The 27338-nt window shown below is 35.5% G+C and overlaps 1 protein-coding gene across 1 annotated transcript; it reads left to right on the forward strand.

The window, feature by feature from the left end:
• Golgin245 (golgin subfamily A member Golgin-245) lies at window positions 1-26713 on the forward strand. Its single transcript, XM_075312754.1, has 8 exons — window positions 1-202; window positions 335-428; window positions 503-675; window positions 3104-3307; window positions 3534-7499; window positions 22795-22866; window positions 22958-23080; window positions 23152-26713. Exons 1-8 carry the CDS (start codon window positions 119-121, stop codon window positions 23167-23169), a joined length of 4734 nt encoding a protein of 1577 aa, XP_075168869.1. The 5' UTR covers window positions 1-118; the 3' UTR covers window positions 23170-26713.
• Window positions 26714-27338: the final 625 nt, after the last annotated feature.

The raw sequence follows: 27338 nt of genomic DNA on the forward strand, positions 1-27338 counted from the left end.
CGTTCATTAAGTACGGAAGAGAACGTAGTGCAACGTATATCGATGTAAAAACAAACAGATTTTAAGTAAATTTCCTTTAAAACCAACCATCTAATAATTTTAATCGAATAACGACAAAATGTTTGCCAATTTGAAGAATAAATTAATCGAAGAAGTAAAGGCATCACCATCGAAATTTCAGCAATTTGCAAATGCTGCACAAGTAAGTACGCAAGAAGGAGAGGGGACAAAACATAAAAGCAAAGTGATGACTTTCCCAAGTGAAAATGGGAACGAATATATAAAAATAGCATGTAATTGCAACCTTAATTCGAGCCATGATCTATATTTTTAGGCAGCTGTGTCGTCAACATCCAGTGGATCAGAGTCTACAACTACCACCACTACCAATACTACAAATGAAAATTTTTTCAGTATTACTGAAGAAGGTAAGTGTTGTGGGTGTGACAGATAGATTATGGATTATTGCAATAATTTTCCTTGATTTTATTATTTCTTTTAGATACGCCACAAAATTCTCCATATAAGCCACTGAGATTGCCAGCTGGTGCCGTGCGGGGTCGTAATGCGACTCCTCCTCAAAATGGTGGCGCTATTCCTAGAACACGGAAGCTCTCAAACTCTTCCATACAATCGGATGTATCGTTTCGCTTGCCAAATTGGGATGCCGGCTCGGTAAGATATTTAAAATATTTTTCACATTCATTTCTAAAAACAAAACATTTTATTCGGACATTTTTGAGGAACGTAAATCAATTTCAGTTCAAGAATAGTGTCAATCGAACAATCCGAGAACCATTAATAATAATTTAGTTCAAATTTTTATTATTTGTGGTCCGCTGAGGTTTTGTAGCAGTTTGGAGAAGGTGCTACTTGGATAACTGTCGATAATCGCTGAAGTTTTTTTTCCATCTGTGTATACTGTGTACAGCAGTTAAGTTCCCAAGTAGCATATATATGCAATATGAGAGGTATACTCGTAGAACGATTAAAATTTTGTTTTCTAACTTTCCTGTAGAAGAGCTTACTGAAAATATCGGTAAGATTCCTGACTTGTCGTAAGGTAATCCCACTGCTGACATAAATTTAAATGTCAACAGCATAATTTATATTTTCAATGGATCTGCTTAGGAATTTCGCTACAAAAAGCATTTCCTCCGCATGAAAAGAAGCATTAATAAAAGTTGTGTTTGGTACAGACCAACACTTAGACCAGCTTATAAATGAGTTCTGCCCTAAAGGCTTCTATTCTAAAACCGAGGATCATAGAGAAGCTTCGAAACACTTAGAAATGACACCACTAGTAGTGAGGGAAGGTAAACCCCATTGGGGAGCCAGCATGGTGCAATGGTTAGCATGCCCGCCTTGCATACCGCGGGTCGTGGGTTTAATCCCTGCTTCGATCGAGCAGTGGATTATCCCCTCTCAGTAATGCTCGTAATATTTCTGAGTGTTTCAAAGATTCTCTAAGTGGTTTCAGCCCAATGTGAAACGTCTTTTAGGCTCGGCTATAAAAAGGAGGTTCCTTGTCATTGAGGTAAACATGAAATCGGGCAGCACTCAGTGATAAGAGAGAAGTTCACCACTGTGGTATCACAATGGACTGATGAGTCTGAAATATCGGGCTGCCACTATACCTAATCTTATCTATCCCCCATTGACAATCGTTGATTTCTACTCCGATCGAGTCTAGTTTCTCAATTATTCATTGCTTATGTGGACTACGTGTAATTTTTCTCTTATATGCCTACTATTTATCGCTCTGATTCAAAACACCGTTTTTTCGGATAAAAAAATCAGTTTTCTTCTTTTGAATTTCGATTTTTAAATAAATAACCGTCGTGATCACTTCAACCGTGTTTTACTAAGAATCACAATAACGTATAATTTTGAAAAATTTTCAATTGTTTATTAAATGATGGGCAGTTTTTTATCTCTGTGTACTTTCTAAAAATTTGGAAGTGTTTTTATTGCAGTTTATTAAATGGAAAAATCGAAATAACTCCATTTGGCTATAAATTGGCCATTTTACATTCAAAAAAAAAAAAAAAAAATAAACCCAGTTTTGAGGTCTTGAAAACATTGGTACTACCGATCTAACAACAATAGGATTGTAAACAAAACAATCGGTGTAAAAAGATAAATCTCTCCACCGGTTTAGATGATTCTACCTTATTCTTATGGTAGACCTGGTACTCTTTAAATGCAGCGCTTTAGAATATAACTTATAGAATATAATGTTGGGTTTCAACTATTTGAAATTTTGTGAATGGCTATTATTGAAAAAGGCCATTTTTTACTCTCCTATCTTGTAGCGGTCTTGGTCGCCTTCCTGTTTTCTGGTAAATATATACTCTGGCGTTCAATATCGTAACTAATGCCCTTGTAACCGGTATTGATTTACATTACAATCACGGTTCGGCATATTGAGCAAATTGGAAATATACAAAAGAATTATAAAATCGCAGAAATTATAATCAGAATAAAAATCTTTTTCAAAATCACTTTTTCAAAATTTACAATTTTTTTTTTTAAATTTTTGAATATTTTTTAAATACATATTAAAAGTCTGTTAGTTTAATTTTGAAGATAACACAAATTCGACTTAGACGCGACAAAAAATGTAAACGGGTCCCAAATTAATAGAGTTTTCATTCCCATAGAAAATCGTCATTAAAAAAGACATCAAAATATGTAGAGAAATTACTAATTATGGATGAAGTTATTTTTTTCGTCATACGGTTACGGTTACGTACAAAAAACCTGTCGTTAATTAGTAAAAGTTAAATGAATACACTTAAAATGAATTATAATCTAAATTGGAGTAATGTATATATATTTTTTCGAATTTAAATTTTCCTAACAAAAAATGGGAAGTTTTTATGACCGTGCGTTGCAACTTTATTTTGTCATAGTTGTTCAAACCCAAGTTTGATCAACTATAATATAATAAAATTGAGAAGTGTTATCGGTTCATACAAGGACTATATAGAGTCGTTAGAGCATTGAGATATTTATGCCTTCGGGTATATATATTTAGGATATATTTATAAATATTTGAATATTATTTCGAGTAAAAAAAATATATTTCTATTTACTACAGGTTTACCATCTTCAATCGGATTTGGATGAATCTGGAAGTGAAATGGGTGATACGGCCTCCACCGCTAAATTGGACGTCATAACAAAAGAACAACTATTCGACGCATATCGCAAATCTCTGGATCGTTATCACAAATATCGATGCCGTTACACCGACCTAGCAAAGAAATATAAAGATTTGGAACGCGATAGTACCAAGGCAAGGGTATGACATTTAATTTTTTCATGTATATCGAAACGCAACACATTATAATTAGATAAGATGATTGAATCAGTTGATAAAAGTATAATAAATGAAAAGTGGTAGTAGTATGCTATGAATGATAAGAAAGTGAATTTCAACTCAGCCATTACGATTTCCAAATTGAATGCTTTTTATATCTATCTCCTTTGCTTATATGCTTGTTTGTTTTTTATTGATGTATTTACAGTCAGTGTTGGTTGAAACACAGGAAAAAGCAATCAGACGAATTAATGAATTGCGGGAACAATGCTCTTTGGAACAACAAGCCAAGGCCCACTTGGAAGAGGCGCTACGTATGGAAATGGATGACATGCAATGCAAAATGGAAGCCTACCAAACCAAACTGAAATTGTTGGGAGAAAACCCTGACAATATAGCAGCGGCTTTGGAGGGGCAAAACGAACAATTGATCGATTTAAATAGCGAAGAGACGAAAAAGGTAGAAACGCCTATTACAGCGACCAATGAATCCACTAACAATGAGGAACTCAAATCGAGATTGGAGAGCTATGAAAAACTAATACAAGAACGTGATCAACACATTATAGATCTGAACAATAAATTAGAGCTTCATCGAAAACAAGAGGAGGAAAATGTCCTATTACTAGCTCAGACAAAGGCAGCCATTCATTCTGAATTGGAGAATAAAGAGGCTGAAGTTAGGAAATTGTCGGAGACATTGAAACAACTTCAGTCTGAAACAAGTAAACAAGAGAAACAATCGGTAGGCTCAGCCGAAGAACTTAATGATTTGAAAGATAAGCTAAAGCAGACATTAACAGCCAAACAAGAACTAGAAGCCAAAGTTATATCATCCGATCATATGTTAAGTGAAATGAGGGACAAACAAAACGGGAGAGAAAAACTTTTGAAATCCCTTGAAGAGGAATTGTCAAGACAAACCAAAGAAAATGAGGAAAAAATTAAAGAATTACAACAGCAAAATCAACAACTAAGTGAAATGGTGCAGAGACATCAACAGAAAGAAGTTTCTCTAGCTGAAGTTGATAACGAACTAAATCGCACGAAAAACGAAAATGATATTTTAAGGGAATCATTACAAGACAATGAACGCAAACAGCAGAGTATGGAATTAGAATACAATCAGCGATTGGAAATGGTTGAAAAACTTAAAAATGATATTGCTACCAAGGAAGATTTACTAAAGCAGGCTTTAGAAACGTCAGAATCGTTGCAGCAGCAGCTACAAGAAGAGCATAATACGAAAGAGCAAATGCAAGAAAAAATTACACGAATGGAAAATGAATTGCGCATTGTTCGCGAACAAAGTGCTAATACCGAAACAGAGACAATAGCCAGCATGAAAATTGAAATGGAACGAGTTTCAACACAGCTGACAGAGCAACTGAAGACAACGAAAGATCAGCTGGCCAACAAGGAGAAGGAATTAAAAGCGCTAACAAAGAAATCATCGAAATCCGAAAAACAACACGAAAATCAAATGTCTCAAATGCAAAAACAATTTGAAGAGATCGAAAAACTTAGAAATGATTTATTGCAACAAGAAAATCTTATTGAAGCCTTAAGGGAGGCGTCCCAGCAAAGAGAGCAACAAACTGAACGAGAAAAAGATGAACTAAAGTCACAAATAAATGGGATTCTCAGTGAAATTACTCAAATGGAAGAACAAATGCGAATAGTCCAAGAGTCTCATAAAGAACTGGAGAATGAAAAGCATTTATTAGAAGCTAGAATTGAGAAAATGCAGGATCAAAGACAACATTCTGAGGAAGATACCGAAAAATGGCGCGAGTTATTGCAACAAAACGAGGAGAAACTTAAGGAAACCGAAACGAAGCTGCAAAACGTTGAGAGTGAGCATACACAATTGGCTGAAAAGAATTGCCTCCTAGAAGAAAATACACATAGGTTGGAAATGTTATTAGCCGAAAAAGAAAGACAACAAACAGCCAGCGAAGAAGCTCTAATAAGTGAACTACGCTTGAAGCTAGAGACCACAGAGAATTCATTGCAGAAACTCAACGAGAAGATGCAGGAAGTTTTACATGAGAATTCGCGTCTTCATAATAATCAAGAACTCAATGATCATGATTATCGTAATCTTCAAGATAAGTATGATGCTCTGGATAAGGAAAAGGCTATAATTGAAGATAATAGAGATTGTATGCAACATGAGTTAGATGATGTCAAAAACAGATTGGACGAGGAATTCAATAGAACTACCGAACTTCAAAAAGTCATACAGGAAACTCATGCAAAAGTTGTAGAAATCACGTCTGCTTTTGAGAGCAAGGATCAGGAATTAAACGAAGAGAAGAAATTACGTGAACACTTGCAAAAGGAACAAAACAATCTATCAGAGCAATTGCAGGCTTTAATGTCTACCAAAGATGACTTGTCTCAACTCAATGAAAAGCTTAAAGAGAAACAACTTGCCTTAGATACGATAAATAAGGAAATGGAACAACTGAAAACTGACCATAGAGAGGCCTTAACGCAAATCGAAGAAGAGAAACAGCTGCTACAAGAAAAGTTATCCGAATATGATGCACGAAATCAAGAATTCGAAAAACAGAAAGAACAAAATATCTTATTGAATGAGCAAAATCAATCATTACAACAAGAATTGGAGGATAATCAAAGGAAGATAGCTGAAATAACACAACAATTTGACAAACTAAAGGAAGTCCAAAGCAGCAATGAAACAGCAAATGAACAAATTAAAGAATTAAATTCGAAGAATGAAAAGCTATCTGTTATGTTAAAAGAACTTCAGGATACTGTTGAAGAGAAGGAAAACGAAATAAAGAAATACCAAATTCAAGAAACATCAATGGCCGCTCAATTGAAATCACTCATGGACGATCAAAATGAGCAGATCACTTCCAAATCTTCGGAAATCAGTGATTTAACGGAAAAATTGACAAATGAACTAAAAGAAAAGGATAAACTTTTACACTTAGTATCAGCTTCTCAACAACAATTGGAGGATATACAAAAGAAATATTCTGATAAAATTGCGGAAAACGAAAAATTGCAGGAGCTTATAAATAAAAACCATACAGAATCATCCAACAAAGAACAATTGCAGCTCGAATGTGAGTTCCTTAACAAGCATGTTAAACAACTAGAATCGGAATTAGCCAAACATGAAGAGAATGGAAAATCAAAGGATTTAGATACACAAGAATTAAAGGATAAACTGAAATCGCTACAGTGTGAATTGTATGTTCTCAAGGAAAATGCCGAGAAACACAATGACGAAATTTTAGCAAAAGAGAAGTATTGTCAAGAGCTAGAATCCCAAAATAAGAAGCTCTTGTCCGACCTTGAAAATGAAAAACACGAGCTGCAACGTCAATTAGACCACATAAAATATATAACTGAACAAGATGATAGTGTACAGAAACAACTGCTAGCCTCTCAAAATAAAGTAAAGGAATTAGAAGATTCTCAAGCTAAACTTAAAGAGGAATATGAAAACTTCAAAACTACTAACGATATAAAAGAAAATGAAAACGCTTTGAAAATGGAAAAATTGTTACAAGATCTGGAGACCAATTCTTTAACCATCGAAACATTGCAAACTGAAATAAAGCAACTACACAAAGAACTCGAGGAAAAACGTGAGCATTCAAGTTCAGATTTAGAGGAGCAAGCAATAAAAGTAAAATCCCAAATAACGAGTGAAATGCCATCAAATACTCCTCTCCCTCAAGATTCCGAACATTTGCGTAAAATCAACGAAATGTTACAGCGTGAATTGGAAGATCTAAAACACAGATCATCATCTGAAATTACAAGTTTACAACAAGAAATGGAAGACTTGCAGACTACTAACAATCAGATGTCCGATCGTATTATGGATTTGGAGCGCATTAAAGCAAATCTGCAGGCTCAGAAATTGTTTGGCATGCATATGCATGTTGATGAAACTGCCACCAACACCTCCAACACAAACCCCAATAACAACAGTGCTTCGAATAGTAACGATACCGAAAAAGAAGAATTGGAAATGAAACTAAAGACTATAATGGCTGAAGTGCAAGATGTCTCAAATCGCAATCTGTTCCTTGAACAAAAGTGTGAAAACTATCTAATATTGGAGCAATCGAATGAACGACTAAAATTGCAAAATGCTAAGTTATCTAGGCAATTGGATGAAACATTGGTAAGTCTGCAATACCATATATATATGAGAGAAAATTTTTGGTTACAGAAAACACACAACACATCAAAATATAATATTTTATGAATTTGATTTTCTATTGGAAAAAGACAGACTTCTATTTCCAATAGTATTTACTAATGCCCAAACCCGCCGTTGTTCGAGTTTAAATGAGAAGATTTTAGTAAAGCACACAGATGTTACTAAAGCACGCTTAAATGGAAAGATTTTAGTAAAGCACGCCTAAAGAAAACAAAAATGGGCAAAATAAAAACAAAACTTAGGTTAAGAGAGGTCAAGAGATGTAGCAGCATATTGTGGATTTTACCATATAAATTTTCCTTGTTTCGTTTTTTTTGCTTTTGGGTCATTAACTTTGAATACTTTATCATAAACATAAGGGTAATATACGGGAACATCTTCAAGATAGGTTTTTTTATGCACGTGAGATTTTAATGAGACACACAATAAGAAAAATTTTTTGGCTTCAATCACGAACTTTATTTATTTAGATAGTTTTTAAATAAAAGTTGTATCAATTGCGGAAATGGTAATGTCAATCCAGTATCGTGTTCACACGTTCCTTCTGTGGTTCTGGAGATTTCTTTGCTTTGTTAAAGAGCTTCCACTACATTAATTGATTCGTATAATAAATGTATTTAATTGTTGTATTGATTACAAAAATAACAGAATCAACTATAATGTAATTGAAATTTTAAAATGTTTTATTAAAAAACTAATTGAACGAATTATATTTTGTAATCTGAAATCTTCAAATTTGGAAAGTTTAGACTTTAAGTCTGCAAGACCTCACAAAATCCACCTTAAAACAACTGTCAAAGTTATGCGCTTTACAGACTATCAGTTATTCCGGACGACAGTGCTCGTGTCGAACATATCCCATATATTGTGTTATAATGTATAAGTTAAGTCCGAATGCATACTCGATACTGCTGCATGTTTATGGGATCGATAACACATTTACCGATTATTTAGTCATAGCCGACAAGTCGTATCGATCTACACTGTAAGATTCTTTACAAACACCGACATTCCGTCCGAAATAACTGATAGTCTGTAAAGCGCATTATTGATTGGATGTTGTTGTAACTGTTGTAACGATGATTTTTCTCCGTCTGCTGAGGTTAGCTCGCGGGGGAAGGATAGCCGAATTGGCGATGTCCTTGAGAACACTCGTTAAAACATATTATTGTATTATATTCTCACTCTACTGATCTGTGTTGCTTCGTCCACGTGCTGTCATCAAAGAGACCGGTTTCAACTTTTTCTCTTCCTTTTATAGGCTTGCCTGTTTTGCGGTTCTCGCATACCTGACTAACATGTTCGTGTTTTGTTACTTTTAACTGGTAACGGTACCTTGGTGCAACAATGCTTAACCCTATCCAACAACCCTGTTTTATATCGCATGGGATAAATTTGGTTAAAGTAATGATATAATACAAATTTATAAAACTAAAAATATATTTCAGGAATATTGAAAAGGAAAAACAATTCGGGTAAAAAAATAAAAACAAGGGTTAACAAAAAAGGAATTAAAAAAAAAATAAATAAATGTTGAGGCGAAAACGAGTGTAACGACTTTCGTCGTCACACTGTCTCCCCCACCCCCAACGACGACGGGGAATCACCTGAATGATTGCCTCTTGGTTTATGATGATGCGGTATAGTTGAGGGTTAAGATGTATTTATACGGCCGACGTGACCTGGGGACGGCAGTATGCCACGTATGGCCGCAGCTTCTCTAGCACTTCTTCCGCCGACTCCTCTCTACATTCGTACTCTGGCGTCTTTGGTGGTACCACTACTGCACTCGCCTGCGGTTTTGTTGGGGGGGATCTCGGGTTCGGACCAATCTTTTATTCTCTCTCGGTCCGCTGTCTTCCGAATCGGACGACTCGGCGAATGTAGAGGGTACTGGCCGTGGGGTCACGAGGGAATCCGGTAGGCTACCGCCATCGACGGTCCCGGCTTGCAACAACTCGTTTTTCAGGATGACGGGGCGTTCGGGTAATGGTGACATTGTTTCCCGTCCTTGGTTCGTCGGATTGACAGTCGCAGATGCGTCGATGTAATATGGCGACGTAGGCCGAAACGACGCCGTGAGAAGAGACTCTAGGACGGACCCATGGTTTATAATCACTGGAGCTGGTGCCGGACGTGCTGGCGACCGATGAGGGAATGCGGTACATCCATTGCTGTGATTGGCGCTGCGGTGATGAGCTACCTGATGAGGACGAAAAGAGGCGGACTCTGTGTCGGGGCCGAAGCCGTGGTGGGGTGTAGGGCTCGTCACTATCCGACGATATACATATCGTCTCCGAATGGGGCTTAATTACTGCTAAGGGGCGCTTCGGGCTGTCGTGTCTACGATTCTAGAACCTTATCAAATTCAGATGTTTCTATAGTTACTGTATTTTAAGCCTTGAATTTACAAAAGATTTAACTATTGATGCTAATTGAATCAATTATATATTTTTATGTTTTGTTAGAATATATATTAATACTTGCAATTTTGCAAGTAGAGGATGCTGATGAGGAATGTGGTAATTCCAAAACAGATGTCCATCCAACCATCTTGTAGTCTATAGGGCTTTGCCCAAATAAATTTGACAAGCATACTTTTCCTTTGTTGGTTAAGCTACACTTGTAGTTTAGTCAATGCATGGTTTTAAGCTGAAATCAAAAAAAACAATAATGATTGAAGAATAAACTAACAATAACAAAACGAATTATAATTATAATTAGGGTTTTCTTTTTCCCGGACTTTTTCCACTCCCGGGAAAACGGGAATTTTTTCGAATTTCCCGGGATTCCGGTAAAAGAGAAACCAACTTTCATGTGGCATACATTTAGACAGTTGAATAAATTAGAAATCGCCTAAAGTTACGGTTATAAGGCGCTGTCTTGAAAACTGACAATATATATAATGTTGATCTCTTATATGAGCCATTCCATGCACCGGTTACACCTCACCGAAACCGAGCGATGGTGAATTCGATTTCGGCAGACGGCACAGTACCATGGTCCGGGGTTTTCCTCTATCCCGGCTCGGACCAAAAGCAGGCGGAGAAGGCTCCCCGGGATGCACCTTCTCCAACACGAAAAAACGGACGAGACAACACGTACACTGAGGTGGCAGCCGCTGGCCGATGGCTGGTATCCATCGGGTCAATCCGGTGCGTAGAACCCGCCGCCGTGGGATCGCATAAATTTATCTAGATTGGTTTGGTGTGGGTTTAATATAATTCTCATGTACGCCGATCTCGACTTATCTTCTTCATCATCCAAATTGCACGGGACTAGAAGTAAAAGTTGCAGAGTTTACTTCTGGTGCCCAATCGTGTAATGCGGGTAAAAATCTGTAGAATTTAGACTTGAAATCATAAGAGAGGCGTTATATCATCGGGAGCCACCGTGGTGCAATGGTTAGCATGCCCGCCTTGCATACACAAGGTCGTGGGTTCGATTCCTGCTTCGACCGAACACCAAAAAGTTTTTCAGCGGTGGATTATCCCACCTCAGTAATGCTGGTGACATTTCTGAGGGTTTCAAAGCTTCTCTAAGTGGTTTCACTGCAATGTGGAACGCCGTTCGGAATCGGCTATAAAAAGGAGGTCCCTTGTCATTGAACTTAACATGGAATCGGGCAGCACTCAGTGATAAGAGAGAAGTTCACTAATGTGGTATCACAATGGACTGAATAGTCTAAGTGAGCCTGAAATATCGGGCTGCCACCTAACCTAACCTAACCATCATCGGATATTTTTACACGTTTAAACGAGAAGTTTAAGATTCCTAGAAAACTTAACCAAAAATGGTTATTATAAATCCAGAATCGAATGTAGTCACCATATGCAAGGCCGTAGTCAGGATCTTAATTCGGGGGGGGGTTCAACTTAAAAAAAAAAAATATTCATATAATCTCATGTGTAGAAAATTTTATTTATGCATAGGTATATATACAATATTTTTATAATATTACATTGAGCCGACGGGCTTTTTGGGCAGCCAATAAATCAATGACTTCTTCAGTCGGCACATTTATTCGGCGATGAACCGACATCAATGCCAATCCTTTGAGTCTACTCTCGCTAGTCGAATTTCTAAGATACGTCTTTAATCTCTTCATTGTTGAAAATGAACGTTCGGATGAGCACGTAGTAACTGCAGGGATGGAAAATGCAGTACTATAGTACTTTTTTCAAACCTTTTTCACCCCGGTCAGTACCGTAGTACCCCCGCGAATGGTTTAGTACCTTTTGTGTAGACATTTTTGAGTCGATATCAGATTTATGGTACAATAGCTTTGACAAAATATTTTAATATTTTGAGAAAGTCTTTATCAACCTTATTTGCTAATAGTCTTTTACAAATATGGCAAAACAGACATGTTCATGTGGGAAGAAAATCTCGATTTTGTAAAAGATATAGTCAAAAACAGGATTTTATTGAACTTCAAGAAAGTTTTAGTCGAAAAAAGAATGCGATTCTATATTATCGATTTTTTATTTCGGTAGAAATAATTGTCAACATATTATTTCTATATAGAATTTTTGCAAAATTTTATTTTTATAGAAAATTTTGTCAAAATTGTATTTTCTTTAAAATTCAGTCTCTTGACAATAATCTTCCAGTGAAATTTTTGTTGAAATTTAGTAAAAAGTACCTTTCCGCTCAAAAAATACCTTTTTTGTACTTTCTTAAAAATTGTATTTTCCATCCCTGAGTAACTGGCAAAGTGACCAAAATTTTTAAAAGTATATGCACGTTTGGAAAAATCTCTTTATTGCTTCCATCGCTCAATTAGGCAGGTTCTTTTCGCAGGTTTTGCGCCATTTCATTTACACATGTGTGTTTGGCTGTTTCGTTGTTGTTGCTATGGCCAAACACAGCGAGTCATGTTCACAAAAAGAACAACAAACACACATAAAAATCAGAAATACAGTTGTCAAAAATGAAATTTGTGGTGAGAGAACAAAAATAATTTGTTTTTTTTCGACCGTCGTTTGACGGGCTTTTCAACGATTTTCAATGATTTATGCAAGTTTTATAGGTAAGCGTTTTTCAAAATAAAACCTCCAGCTTTTCTTCAACATCTTCGATAAGATTTTTCTATGCAGCTAAAAATATATATTTATTTATATAAAAATATTCATTCATTTCGGGGGGGGTTTGAACCCCCTCACCCCCCCCCCTGAATACGGCCTTGACCATATGTATAAACTTTATACTTATCTTCGAGAAGCATACTCTTTGAACCAATGTTCTTGGGAATGTATCTGCCAAATCCACCTGTATATACTTGCAAGTAACCCGCAACGACGAAAAGTTTTCAAAGGAAACTATTCACCCTTATTCCTGAAGTCGCCCTCGCCATCACCTTTTGTCGCTTTTCGTCTGTCGCCACTAATTGGTATTCCGTTCGTCGATATATTCTGCTATCGAAGAAAATCGGCATTCCTGGTGTCGCTTTTTTGTCGCCAATATCGTCGCTTTTTGTCGCCTTTAAATTTACCAGCGACGAGTTTAGTGTTTAATTTTTGAAGAAGTTTTTTAGACTTTATTAATCGAACAATTGAAAAATAAATTTAAAAACTAGAAATTGGTAAGAAGTAAAGTAACTAATCTTCAACCACCGGAGCCACCGTGGTGCAATGGTTAGCATGCCCGCCTTGCATACACAAGGTCGTGGGTTCGATTCCTGCTACGACCGAACACCAAAAAGTTTTTCAGCGGTGGATTATCCCACCTCAGTAATGCTGGTGACATTTCTGAGGGTTTCAAAGCTTCTCTAAGTGGTTTCACTGCAATGTGGAACGCCGTTCGGACTCGGCTATAAAAAGGAAGTCCCTTGTCATTGAGCTTAACATGGAATCGGGCAGCACTCAGTGATAAGAGAGAAGTTCACCACTGTGGTATCACAATGGACTGAATAGTCTAAGTGAGCCTGATACATCGGGCTGCCACATAACCTAACCTAAAGTGACTAATCTTCAACAATTACAAAAAAATGGGAAAAATCTGTATATATAGCAGTTATGGTCGTCACCTTCACATCATAGAAAAGAACACTGTACAATTAAAGTAAACGTGTTGATTTTCAATTCCATTTATTTTTAATAGAAACCCTTCAAGGCCAATGTACTTTATTTAGCACCAAACTTAGATAACAAATGTGTCCTTCACAAACTTTGAATGATCCTTGGGCACATAATGTCAACGTCGTTCCAATTGTATATGCCGGATGTTGTTATTGTCCTAATGTGGATATCTAAATCATTTTCCGAGTCAAATTTATCATTTATTTTGATTTTTCAAGTCAAAATTGGATTACAAACAAATAGCATTTTAAACGCAAATAATTAAAATTCAGTTTTGTATATCAGCTGATTGTTTTCTTTCATGATGATCCTTGTGCCATTGATCTCAGCGTCGTCTCCATTTTTATAGTTTTGGAAGCTTTTACTGTCCTTGAATATATATCCAAATTTTTCCCCGCGCTAAATTAAATATTTTTCTTGATTTTCCGACATAGAAGTGCGTCAGAAATAAAAAAAATTTTAAACCGAGAAAATTAAAATTCATTTTTTGCACATCGGCTGATTGTTTTCTAGTGATACCGGCCTTTTATTACCGAGTATTGTAATTGGTACAAAAAGTAATCGTCGCCGTCGCCACTTCACAGGAATACCAATTGAATGACGAGACGACTTAAAAGCGACAGACGACAAAACGCGTCGGCGAGAGCGAGGGCGACTTCTGGAATAAGGGTGATTATATTTGATTGGTTGGTGGTGGTCGGTATTTATGATGCGATCCGGTCGAACTTAAGGCCGTATATAGTTGGTTTTCATCTTAACTTGTCTGCGATTTTATCTGTTATAAACTTTCAGAACAAACAGGATCCAAGCTGGACCTCAACCTCCGAGTTTTTTCATACATGCTAGAAATTCGGTACATGGCGTTATTTTGAGTTCTCTAAACCAAGTATTTCCAATACAAACCATTGTTTTGAATTTTTTGCGGTCATCCTCTTCTTAGATCGTTCTTGCTGTGTTGCGATCCCACCCATGATAAAGATAATATTCGAAATTTTTGCCAAAAAAAAAATTCTTCAATTATTTTTCATTAAGGCCGGTATGCACCTCTAACGAAATTTTCGGTAGCAAAAATTTATTTAAGTCTACAACAAAAAACAGGGCTGTGTACAACAAATTTTAAACCAGCTAATCGCTTTTAAAAATTGTTAATATATGTTCCAAATATTCCTCAAATAAATTGTTTATTATTTACAGACCTTTTAAAACTTGTACGCACACAATGATTGTAATAAATTAAATTTTTGCTGCCAAAATATGCTTTTGACAACCCTGTTATTTTCATTAGAGGTGCGTACCAGCTTACGAAATTGAACGCTACCGAAAATTTCGTTAGCATAAATAGCAATGCATTTCTTATGGGAATGAAATTTTTCGCTAGAGGTGCATACCGGCCTTTAACACAAATGACATTTACAAGTACGGAATGTTATTCGGCTGTGAATAGTAGGTTTGTTCGCGTACTTTTTCAGTAAAAAAATATCCAGTCAAAGATAGCAAGAGACTAAGAATGTATTTTACTCTCTTTGCTTCAAATTGCTGAAAAGTATGCGAACGGCATCCAGTAACTATTTGCACATTCAAAATTTCACACACAAAATTAGAAACAAAAAAAAAACGAATCCTGATGTTTTAACTTCCAATTGTAGTTGCAGAACATGTACATTGTACTGGTGCTTTTTTTTGTTATCAACAACCAGCTGGCAACTGGGGAAAAATATCTAGCAAAAACCATAGACCTATAATACATAGATGGGTCATGGGTGTCAAACTATGTTTGACAGTTCCGAACATTAAGAATAAACGAGAAAAATAAGAGCACGCTTACAATCTCTTTCGTTTTCCATTTTGTAGTTTGCCAATTTTACACAAAATTAGAACGTTTATGATGCATGATGCACCAGAGGATTTATAAATAAATTAATATATTAAAAGTTCATATTTGAACAAAAACCGCGAAAATACGAAAAGCAAATGCACGAAAATTAATATTTGGGACTGACTCTTTACGATAAAATCAAAACGAAATGTCAGAAAATTAATTTTTGGAACTGACACATTTTTTTAAAGAGACACATGGCCTATCTATATAACATCTATTGTCTATGGCAAAAACTTGCAATTTCAAATGTAGTCTCTCTTCGGCTCTCTTTTGCTGGCTTTTTGGTGTAAACGAACGACTTCCAGTAAATATTAGTGATAATTATCACAAATTATCGGGTTCTCGAACGGAGCTACTATTTGAAAATTGTGGCAGCTAAATGATAGTTGAGAAATTTCCTTATGGCTGGTTGTATCAACCAATTTGAATCAAATGTGATAGACTTGGTTGTCACAACAATTTATCTTGTGGCACAACAAAAATTCTGTTAAAAATCTTACCAAATGGTTACAGGTACGAAAAAAGACATGTACACTGGCGATCAAAACCGAGTGCATATTTTAACCATTTTTACTTCTAGTGTCATATATTTTTAAATAATTGTCGGATTTCGTTGAAATTTTCAGCGCTTATACTTCATTACATGTGCAACATAATAATGTACGAAAAAAAAATAAACATGGCAACACCAGCGAATTGCAGCAAAAATATATGGAAACCCTATGCACTCAGTTTTGAACGCTTTGTTCAATTGAAAGCTAAGTAGGCTACGCATTTCCAAAGATATGGAAATGTACCGTTAGGTAAATGTAGGGCATTTTGTTTGCTTGTAGCATTCTTCAGTGAATTTCGGTATTATTGTGTTCGTTAATTTTGGAAATTAAGGTGCGTTAAAATAAAGTAATTAAAAAAATGAGAAAAATCGCATTAGATGTGGAAAATAATATAGTCACCTTGACTAATAGTGGAAAATCGTCACGTGTTATTGCTAAAGAACTGAACGTGAGTCAACGCACCGTAATAGCTGTACAGAAACGAAGAAATGTTGCTCCTGTGCCGAATTCTGGTGGTCGCCCAAGGCTGTTAAAAGACTCAGATGCCCGTTTGATGTTACGTCAAATACGAAACAAAAGCTGCAAAACACCTAAACAGGCTGCTTTAGCAATAAGAAAGAACGGAAGTGCACCAACGGCTCGTAGAGCGCTTCACAGACTTGGATACGTTTCAGCAGTTAAGAAGAAAAAACCAGCTCTATCTGATAAAAACATAAAATTCAGACTCAAGTTCTGTAAAAGTCACAAGAATTGGACGGAGGAAGATTGGAAACGGGTAATTTGGTCCGACGAAACAAAAATTAATCGTTTCCAGAGTGATGGGAAAGAATATTTTTGGCATAGACCTCATGAGCGTATTCAAAAACACCATGTAAAACAAACCGTCAAACATGGTGGTGGCAGCTTAATGGTTTGGGGGTGTTTCACATGGTGGCATTTGGGACCACTGGTAAAAATTGAAGGGATAATGAACAAGGAGAGCTATCTCCGTATCCTCCAAACAAATTTATAGGAGTTTGTGGATAGAAGCGCCTACCCTGAAGAGGAAGTGGTTTTCCAGCAAGACGGAGACCCAAAGCATACAGCGAAAATTGTGCAACGCTGGCTCTTGGAACAAAATTTTGAGTTAATGCAGTGGCCAGAAGCCCCGACCTCAACCCTATCGAAAATTTATGGGCTGTGGTCAAGAGGCGATTGGCGCAGTATGAACGAGCACCAAGTAACATGGAAGAACTTTGGAGCCGAGTACAATTAGAGTGGCAAAATATTCCAAGTGAAATCATACAAAATATAGTTGAAAGCATGCCTAGACGTATGAAAAAAGTGATTAAAAAGAAAGGATTGTGGATTCCGTACTGATACCAAAAATATACTGTCTTACTAATACTAATACGTTCAAAACTGAGTGAATACTGCTGCCTTATTTTTTCCTGTGAATTTGTTAATTCTAGTTAAGTTTATTTTTTTCTGCTTGCTAAATTTTATTACTAACATAATAAATAGCACTCCCTGAAATTTTCAAAATTATCCGTCTATTATTCAAAATTTTTTGACACCCTAAATAAAAATATCGTAAACATGCACTCGGTTTTGATCGCCAGTGTATGTACAGAAAATTGGTATAAACAACTTTTATTTATTTCTATTTGCGTTAGAGTAGTACATTGTAATTCGTTAAATTGGCCCTGTAAAGGCTTTGAATTGTCTGGCAACTCTATGTCTGAGTAGACGTGCATTTTACATCGCAGCTGATTTTTCCTAATATTTTAAAGAATTGGTTGGCTTTTTTATTGCTAACGTTTTCGCATTAATAATACTTAAACTGCCGCTTCCGATATAAACAAATTCCTGAGTTTTCCCGTGTGTATACCACCTTTTGTAAGATATACCAGAGACTTGTTGCGTGGTGCTGCTTATTGCTGTATTCCCAACTGTTGCTGTTGTTGTTGCTGCTGTTATTTTTACTTACAAAATGCCGGCTAATAAGAACGTTATTTGTAGCACATGTAATGAGCAAATTACTAAAACACATGGTTCTATTGCTTGTAAGATATGCTCCAGATGGATACATGCGTCGTGTGCGAGCTTAACTGATAAAGAGCTATCGATATTTAAGTCCATAAAATGTATGTCGTTCATTTGTAGTGGATGTGAAAATAACCTTGCTGATAATAATGGCAGTACATGTGTTGCAGATGACATTCGAAGCTTGAATAAGAAATTTGATGCGTTCCAGGCTGAGCAAATATCTATAAAGGGGTCCCTTGGTGAAATAAATTCTAAAATGGATACTTGTCTTAGTGAAATTAGAGCTGATATCACGAAATGCATAGAACGTATTACCAAGGTTGAAGCCTCCGTATGCTCGCAAAACTCATCCTTAGAAATCGAGAATAACATTCTACATAAACGTTTGAACCGATCTGACTTTCTTATTGGTGGACTTCCAGATGGTCTTAATGAACTTACACCTACTGTCATTGCTATAGGTGCTCGCTTTGGTGTTACCGTAGCTCAGCATGATATTAATCATGTTTGCTACATAAATAAAAAAAGGCACATCCTTGTTAAACTAAATAATGTTTCTATTCGTGATACCATTATGAAAGAATATTTCAAGACCAGGTCGCTCAAAATATGCGATATTCTGCCCTCTTGCAGTGATGTGACAAGTCGTGTTTATCTGAATGATCATTTTACCCCCTTAGCTGCCCGTTTAAATTCCGTGTGCATGAAATTACGTCGCCAGAATGTAATCAGCAAATTTAAAATTCTAAATGGAGATGTAGCGAAGGCTAAGGTGGTTCTAATGGATGGTAAGGAGCTTACTTGTGATGTTAATGGATGTACCAGCTTGCTCGGTAAAACCCCAAATGATGTTGTACAGTGATGTGGTGATGTATATACGTAAATCAATGAATTGGCGCTGGTCGTTCTTCTATTAGTATATCTATTTGATACTTTCTTTCTTTTCCTAATATTTTGCGAAACTATTTTGATCTCACTAGAATATTGATCTTATTTTAATAATCAGCTGTGTGTTAATTATATGATTTAAGTTATGATATTGTTAAATGAATTAATATGTATCTTGAGTATTTTGTATACTCTATCTGATTCTTGGTTCCCCACCATTTTAAATTGCTTTAAATATAACTATGTCTGATGATAACCTTGGTCCAATAGTGCACAGCAACTTGTATATTGCCACAATGTTAAGCCCATTTCAAGATTGTCTGAATGTATCGCATTGGAATTGCAGAAGTTTGAAGACTCCTGGGAAGATTTATGAGCTTAGGGATATTGTAGGTAATAGTGCTCTCGATATATTTGCCGTGTCTGAGACATGGCTGTCCTCCGAAGTTCCTGATAATGCGGTGTCGATATCGGGATACAATTTGTCCAGGAATGATCGTATACCTCCTAAAAGGGGAGGGGGTGTTGCTATTTATACGCGAAGAGGAATTCGTTATAGAGTTGTCTGTAGAATTTCTGACTTGCATTGTGAGTCCCTCTTTATTGAAGTAGGAAATGCGGGAAGGAAGTTATTATTTGGCGTTGTGTATCTTCCCATGGGTAATTTACAAAAATTTGAGGAATTCCACAGGCAATTTTTTGCTGAATATTCAAATGTGACAGTAGTTGGGGATTTTAATTGCAATCTTTTTGATACTACAAAAGCTATTTCTGTCCGCTCTTTCTGCATGAGATATAATTTATCTATAGCTCATAATTCCAGACCGAGTCATTTCGATTTAAGCCGGAGATCAACTTCTTTGATTGATTTTATCCTGGTCAGTGATAATTCTATTATTCGCTATACAAATCAGGTACAATGTCCGTCCGTGTCTGACCATGCATTAATAATTGCTTCCTTGTCTTTTACTTGTCGGGTCATACCGGAGTATATTGAATACCATGATTTTAATCAGATTGATTGGAATGGGTTACTAGCCTGTTTGGATAACTACGATTTGGACCTGATCTACCGTTCTACTGATGTAGATACCAAATCTGCTTACGTATCTTTACTCTTGAGTGCACTTTTTGCTTTTGTTCCTAAGATTAGGAGGCGAGTGCGACACAACGGTGATGAATGGATGCATTCCAGGGAAGTTGTATTTGCGAGGTCATTGAGAGACTTAACATACTCTACGTTCCAGGCAGACAGATCTCAAGAGAATTGGGTAATTTACTGTAGGTACCGCAACAGGGCAAAGTCTGTCATTAGGAAGGCTAGGAGGACATATTTTAGAAGGATATTTAGAGGCATGGAGGCCTCGAGCATGTGGAAGATTCTTAGGGACACTGGATGTATGGACTATGCTAGTGATTCTTGTGGATTTGATCCTGACACCTTGAATGACTATTTTGTGAACTCAAATACTGATTTTGAAGTTGGTCACTTGGAAAACTTCCTTGACTCTGAACAATCTTTCTCATTTATGTGCATTGGTGAATCTGAAATCATAGAGGCGCTAGTTAAAGTTAAATCTAGATCCGTTGGTATTGATGGTATCCCGGTGCACTTTATTAAGCTCATTTTCCCCCACATTTCGAGTGTAATGGTAGACCTCGTTAATTGCATTATAATGACATCTACATTCCCTAGCTCTTGGAAATATGCCCGCGTTGTTCCAATACCGAAGGGCAGAGCTGTAAATTGTGTTGAGGATCTTAGACCGATATCGATTCTCCCGGTTATTTCGAAAGTTGTGGAACACATAATGAAGGATCAGATTATGCAGTCAGTCTTTTGTAAGATTGGCAATGCACAGTACGCTTTCCGACTAGGACTTAATACGACCCACTTGCTTTTGAGATTAACTGAATCTATACGTAATCATATGAATGGTGGTCGTCTTAGTGTTTTGGTGTCCTTAGATTTGTCGAAAGCTTTCAATTCAATTAATTTTATTCGACTAGTTATGAAGTTAAAGGAGCAGTTTAATTTTTCTTTCTCAGCGTGTAGGTTTATACTCTCATATTTGGAGGGTAGAAGTCAATTTGTCAGTTTGAATGGCAGGGAATCCAATGTCCGTACGGTACAATCTGGAGTTCCCCAAGGGTCCGTTTTGGGGCCATTACTTTTTATACTTTACGTAAATGACCTTCAAACATACACTTCTTTGAGGAACTGTGAGACATTTATGTTCGCCGATGATATTTTTCTGCTATTTAAGGGCAACTCTTGCTACACGGACATTCTTGAGAGTGATGTCAATTCCTGTTTGGACAGTTTTGCAGGTTGGGCTTGTGAGAACTACCTTACTGTCAATTCATCTAAATGTAAAGCCCTAATGTTTGGTAAGAAGCATCGTGGATCATCAATGCCGAGTCTTTTTCTGGGAGATGAGTCTATCGGGTTTGTAAATCGCCACAGGTGCTTGGGGGTTGTTCTAGACACTGAACTCTCTTTCAAATATCATATTGACTGTTTATCTGGTAAGATATGGTCGTGCTTACGTAAATTGTTTGCGTCTAGAATATATCTTCCTTTTACCGTCAGGCGTCTAGTTGCTCATTCCCTAATGATGTCTCAAGTTCTTTATGGTTTTGAGATTTATTCGGGATGTATTAGGATAAATCTAGATAGGATTAAGCGTGTAGTCAATGCGATTGTCCGTTTTGTATACAAGGTACGTCGAAGGGTTCATATTTCAGAATTTGTGAAAAACTTTCTTGGCTGTTCTTTTAGGAACTTTATTGATTACCGAAATTTGTCCTTCTTTTATACATTGATAACCAGTACTAGGCCGATCCCTCTCAGGAGTGCATTTATTTTCTCAAGATCGGTTAGGAATCCACAAATATTTATTCCTAGAATTAGGAACAATGTATATGCTAGATCATTTTTGGTGAGAGTGGCTAGAAGTTGGAATGTTCTGCCTTATGCTTTAAGAATTTTTTCCCATACTAACAATGTTTTCCGCTTGAAATTACTTCAGGCCTTCTCGGATGGAGTCTTGTGATTTTAATATGATGATATTGCATAGTTGTTTATTTCTTTTAATACCCTAAGTTTCTGTGCTAGTGGACCACATACTATACTACAGGTATTGACTTATTATGATTTCTTGTTTTGTTTTTTTTTTTTTAAATGGCTGGGGAGCCTTGAATCAAGTTTAGTATTGTAAGGTTTTTTTGTTTTTTTTCTTATTTCCTTTAGCTTTATTCTAGCTATTTAGATATATCCAAAAACTCAGATATTGTTGTTTATTGTAATATATATTATTTGGCCACCTTGGCTTCATATTACAAATATGTTCAATAAAATGAAATGAAATGAAATTGCTTAAATAAATGGAAATAAATAAAAAATAAATGTAGTATGTTCATATATACCCCCCAATTCCAACTGATCTCTTCTCTGTGTGTTGTGTTTTAAATTAAAAATTGTCATTGATACTTTCATTTCTGTGATTAAAGCAATATAAATTAAAAATCTAAACGGATCAACTATTTTCTTGAACGGCTTTCGCGCTATTTTCTTGAACGGCTTTCGCGCTATTTTCTTGAACGGCCTTCGTTCTTTTGAGTAAAAAATTAAACGCCTCTTGGAGGCCGAATGCCCCATGCAAGCCAGTAGTTCAATAAACTTTTTTACGCATAAAGAATTGAAGCCTGCTAATAAAATCGCCTACAAAACTAATATATTCAAACCTATCACAACGTTGATTTTTCTAAATGTTGTGTGTTATTTCCTAAACATTGATACTACTACTATATGTGTTAATTTTTAGGTATCCATGCAACACAATGAAGGTATCACAGCCAATACGGAATTTGAGTACTTAAAAAATATAATGTTCCAGGTAAATTTCGAATATTATTTTACTCTTAAAATTATTATTCTCTAGTTATCGTTTTAATTTTTTTTTTTTTACAATTTTATTTTAACTTTAGTATTTAACCGGATCTGCTAATGGAAATAATGAGACGTTAGTAAAAGTAATATCAGCAGTGCTGAAATTTTCACCACAACAAACTCAGGTGGCCTTGGAAAAAGAACACCAACGAAGGTCTTTGGTAACGTAAACTTTAAATTTGTATATTGTGTTTATTTAAAAATAAAACATTTCTCTTTTATAAATTTTCAGATAAGTAAAATTCTATAGCATGAAAATGAAAAAAGTTACTACATATGGTAGCAGTAGTGTGTACCAATATTCACAGTTAGTTTTATAAAACATATACTAATTCAACTAGTATATTACACACATTGTAGCATATACATAATTAATATATATAGAGAATAGGTTATTGAATATTTTTATTAAGGGACATTATTATATTTAGGCTATAAGTTATGTTATCGTTAACTAAGTATCACATAATGTACCTTTTATTAAAAACAAATTAAATAACGTGAACACTCAAAAAATAAGACATTAACACATTGTAAGTTTACAGGATTGGTGGTGGTGGCAAACCACAACTTTTATTATTTAATGATACTGAAGTGTACTTCTAAAGCCCTAATACCAAATGCAATGTTGCGCTGTAACTGCGCAAATTTAAATTTGTTAACTGTTTCCGATGCTTGTTTCTTGCATATTTTGTTTGTAATATAGAACGCGAAAACATTGGTTAAGCTGCTCTCTTTAGTGTAAAAAGTCTTTAAAGTAAAAAAATAACAAAATTTATTACTGCTAGAGTTTGCAGAAAGATACGAAGAATTTACAAAGTTTTGAAATTTTTATTCTAATTATTAATTCTTGTTTTACCGAACAGAAATTGGTAAAATTGGAAGGTAGAGAATATGACCGGCAAATATATTGGAATCTGCTAAGCCTTAATTTAAGAAAAACTCAGATTATAAGGAAAACACAATACAGAATTTATTATTCTACAATAGCCCCTAGACATTTTCAACTTGCAACCCGAACATAGTACCGGCCTTTACTTTTTATCGAAGAGCAATCCGCGGCTCATGCGGGCTGGCGCATTGTATTTGAAACGTCGAAAACCGACATTTTTGCAACGCTAAGATATTTCAGAGGGTTTCAAACCTTCTGCAATTGGTATGGCACATTGTGTATCATTTCATATTTTTATTCCGTCCATGACTTTGTCATTTCGCGTGCAACACATCGAAATATTGGTCTCAGACTCCTTGAAATATATCTATTTACAGATTTGACTTTTTGAGGCCGCAATTTTGTTTAAATTCGATGTGTGATGTTAGTGTCATGTAAGCCGATCCCAGATTTGACTCCTTGAGACTCACGGAAGAGCAAATTTCATCAGACCCGGCTTAATATGCCATTTTTATCTAACATAGACTCGATAACGACTATCTTACAATTCCGAAAAAAAATGTTAAAAAGCTTTAAGATACAAATTGAAAACTGTTATCACAACCCATGGTGGAAGGTTCATAATATTCGGCTTGACCGAGCCGTATATACTTTGAGAAGCCACGCAGAAACGAATTTTGTGTCAGGATTTTTTTTGTGTTTTCCAAAGAAATTTGTTAGTAGACACGGAAAAAATCTGTTAAAATAGTAAAAGTCAATATAGACACCCATGTTCCGATATCCACTTCAATTCCACTTCCACTATTCACGTCAAATCCACGAACGTGAAAATTTGGTGTTCTTAATTCCACGTTCTTTTTTGAACTCTTCTGTAACCAGCTGGGTTGCACAAATCACCCAAAAATTCACTAAGGCGGAAATCAAAATAAGTGGAATCAATAGACTTATTATCACCCATGTTCCGATATCCACTTCAATTCCACTTCCACTATTCACGTCAAATCCACGAACGTGAAAATTTGGTGTTCTTAATTCCACGCTCTTTTTTGAACTTTTCTGCAACCAGCTGGGTTGCACAGATCACCCAAAAATTCACTAAGGCGGAAATCAAAATAAGTGGAATCAATAGACTTATTATAATTTATTATTTTTTTAATTAAAATTGACTTTGTTTTAATAAAACTCATGTATTAAATATAAAACATTTAAAATTTTTTACGCGAGTACTTTTTTAACCGGAAATACACCCATCTTGGACATAATTCAACTTTCACCAAGACTTTTGCAAGTGAATTGATTTCACGAAAATTCCGGTGAAAGTGGATTGTAGGACACGAAAATCGTGGAATTGATTCACATTCACCTGGAAGTGGTTTGGGAACATGGGCAATTAATATATGTTTTACTCAAAAATCTGAATACATATTTTTCAAATTAAGCCATTACAGCAAACAGTATAGTTGCTGGTCGCATAAATATTAGAGGGGAGGAATATACATACAACTATTTTTGTTAAGACCTAAAGTTTACGCATATGTATACCAAGAGACACATACGGCTGTTTTTAGCAGACATTTTTCTATGAGTGTTACAAATTAAAAAAAAAAAAAAAAAAAACAATTACAATAAAAAGTTAAAAAATTTTATATCTTATTTAGATTAGCAACTACAAATATCTAAACAATATAATTACAGTGACATCATTGGCAAATAATACTGCTTTGCAGACAAAATATGCTGAAGCAACTAACTTTCTTGCTATTTCTAATCTTTGCGGTTGTCACAAGCTCGGCTTCTTTGTCTCATATTCCAAATATTAAAAAATGTATCAGAATTCCGCCCACAACCGTAGCCGTGCACAGGTATTGGACTTGGATTTTTTTTGAATTTTATTAGGATACCAATTAATCATTTACCATTACATAATAAATAGTTATAAAATATTTTGTTGCATGTATATTTAGTTTGCCTTTAAAAATTATGAAACACAAAATGAAGAAAACTAATTATATAATATTAGGTTTCGAAAATATCATCGCCAATCCTGAAAGCATACAAAAATATGCAAACTCAGACTTTTTGGGCTAGAGAAATGTACTGAAAACATATGCAAAACGCGTACTATGTTTTAAATACATTTGTATATGAATAAAATCTATATAGAACTGCATTTTATATATTATACACATATAAATAATAAAATAGCTAATCAATATGGCAAACGTAAAGCTATACATTATATAAAAGTAAAACCATATTTGTGAGAAATAATTACAATAATCATATTTTTTCTGTTAGCAAATATCTATATTTAACATAGGTTTTTTGTTTAGTATTTAATAACTAATCATAACATTTAAAATCGAAGTCGACAATTGGAAAATAACTATGTAATAACCATACTTGACTGAACGAATGGAAATTTGTAATGCCTGGGCATTTTGTTTAGTATAACGAAGAATTATTTTTCGATCGTTTTTTTACGTTTCAGTTGTTAAACAATTTTTACATGTTGTATATCTAACCCCAAAACATAAGGTTAGCCATTGAAAGCTAAGATTAAAGTTAAATGATAAATTGTTTTCATTATATTCCTACATCCCTACGAATGAAAAAACTACAGAAAAGTGCAATACTTCTTTCCTTATATTCGTAGTCTATTTTTTAATCAAATTCCCATGTTTAAAACGTCCACATTATGCCATAACAAAACTATTGTAAATTATATTTTAGAAATTTTAGAAAATATTATGATCGTTTCACATAAAACTGTATTGTTTTATGTTTTGTAAATATATTATAACAATATATACAAAGTTATTAATATTACGTTAATTCTATGCATTAAATCTACACTTAAAAAATAACAATGAATAAATAAAAACTTATATACAAATCTTAATTTCGACTTCCTCGAAAAGTAGAAAACTTCAGTTAAGGTGGGTATTAAAGGGTGATACGGTCAAAATTTGGTCAATATAAACTTGATGTATTTCTTTCAATTTTGCATTTAAAAGACCTGATTTTATTTTGAAGGTGTGTGTGTGTAGAATGTTGCTCCTATTTTGATTTTGGAATTCACTCTTCAGTTTTCAAAATGCCGTCCAAGCAAGAAGAGCCGCGTATCAAAATTTTGCTCGCGCATCGCGAAAATCCGAGCTGCTCGCACGCAAAGCTGGCAAAATCGCTAAAAGTTGCCAAATCAACCGTTACAAATGTAATTAAAGTGTTTGGGGAACGTTTGTCGACAGCCAGGAAGTCTGGATCGGGGGGAAATCGAAAACCGAAAGCCGCTGATACGACAAAGAGAGTTGCCGGTAGTTTCTAGCGAAACCCTAACCTCTCCGAGATGCCGCAAATAAGCTGGGTGTATCGTCTACAACCGTGCATCGAGCCAAAAAACGAGCCGGACTATCGACTTACAAGAAGGTAGTGACTCCAAATCGCGATGATAAACAAAATACGACGGCCAAAGCGCGATCCCGGAGGCTGTACACGACGATGCTGACGAAGTTTGACTGCGTGGT

The sequence above is a fragment of the Haematobia irritans genome, chromosome 5, assembly GCF_050003625.1.
Source record: "Haematobia irritans isolate KBUSLIRL chromosome 5, ASM5000362v1, whole genome shotgun sequence".
Taxonomy (NCBI): Eukaryota; Metazoa; Arthropoda; class Insecta; order Diptera; family Muscidae; genus Haematobia; species Haematobia irritans.

Excerpts from the sequence above, each read along its gene's own strand:
- Golgin245 (XM_075312754.1), top strand. The coding sequence starts at position 119 with ATGTTTGCCAATTTGAAGAATAAATTAATCGAAGAAGTAAAGGCATCA. Across the intron at positions 203-334 it reads AATTTGCAAATGCTGCACAA|GCAGCTGTGTCGTCAACATC; the intron begins GTAAGTACGCAA and ends CTATATTTTTAG. Across the intron at positions 7,500-22,794 it reads GGCAATTGGATGAAACATTG|GTATCCATGCAACACAATGA; the intron begins GTAAGTCTGCAA and ends GTTAATTTTTAG.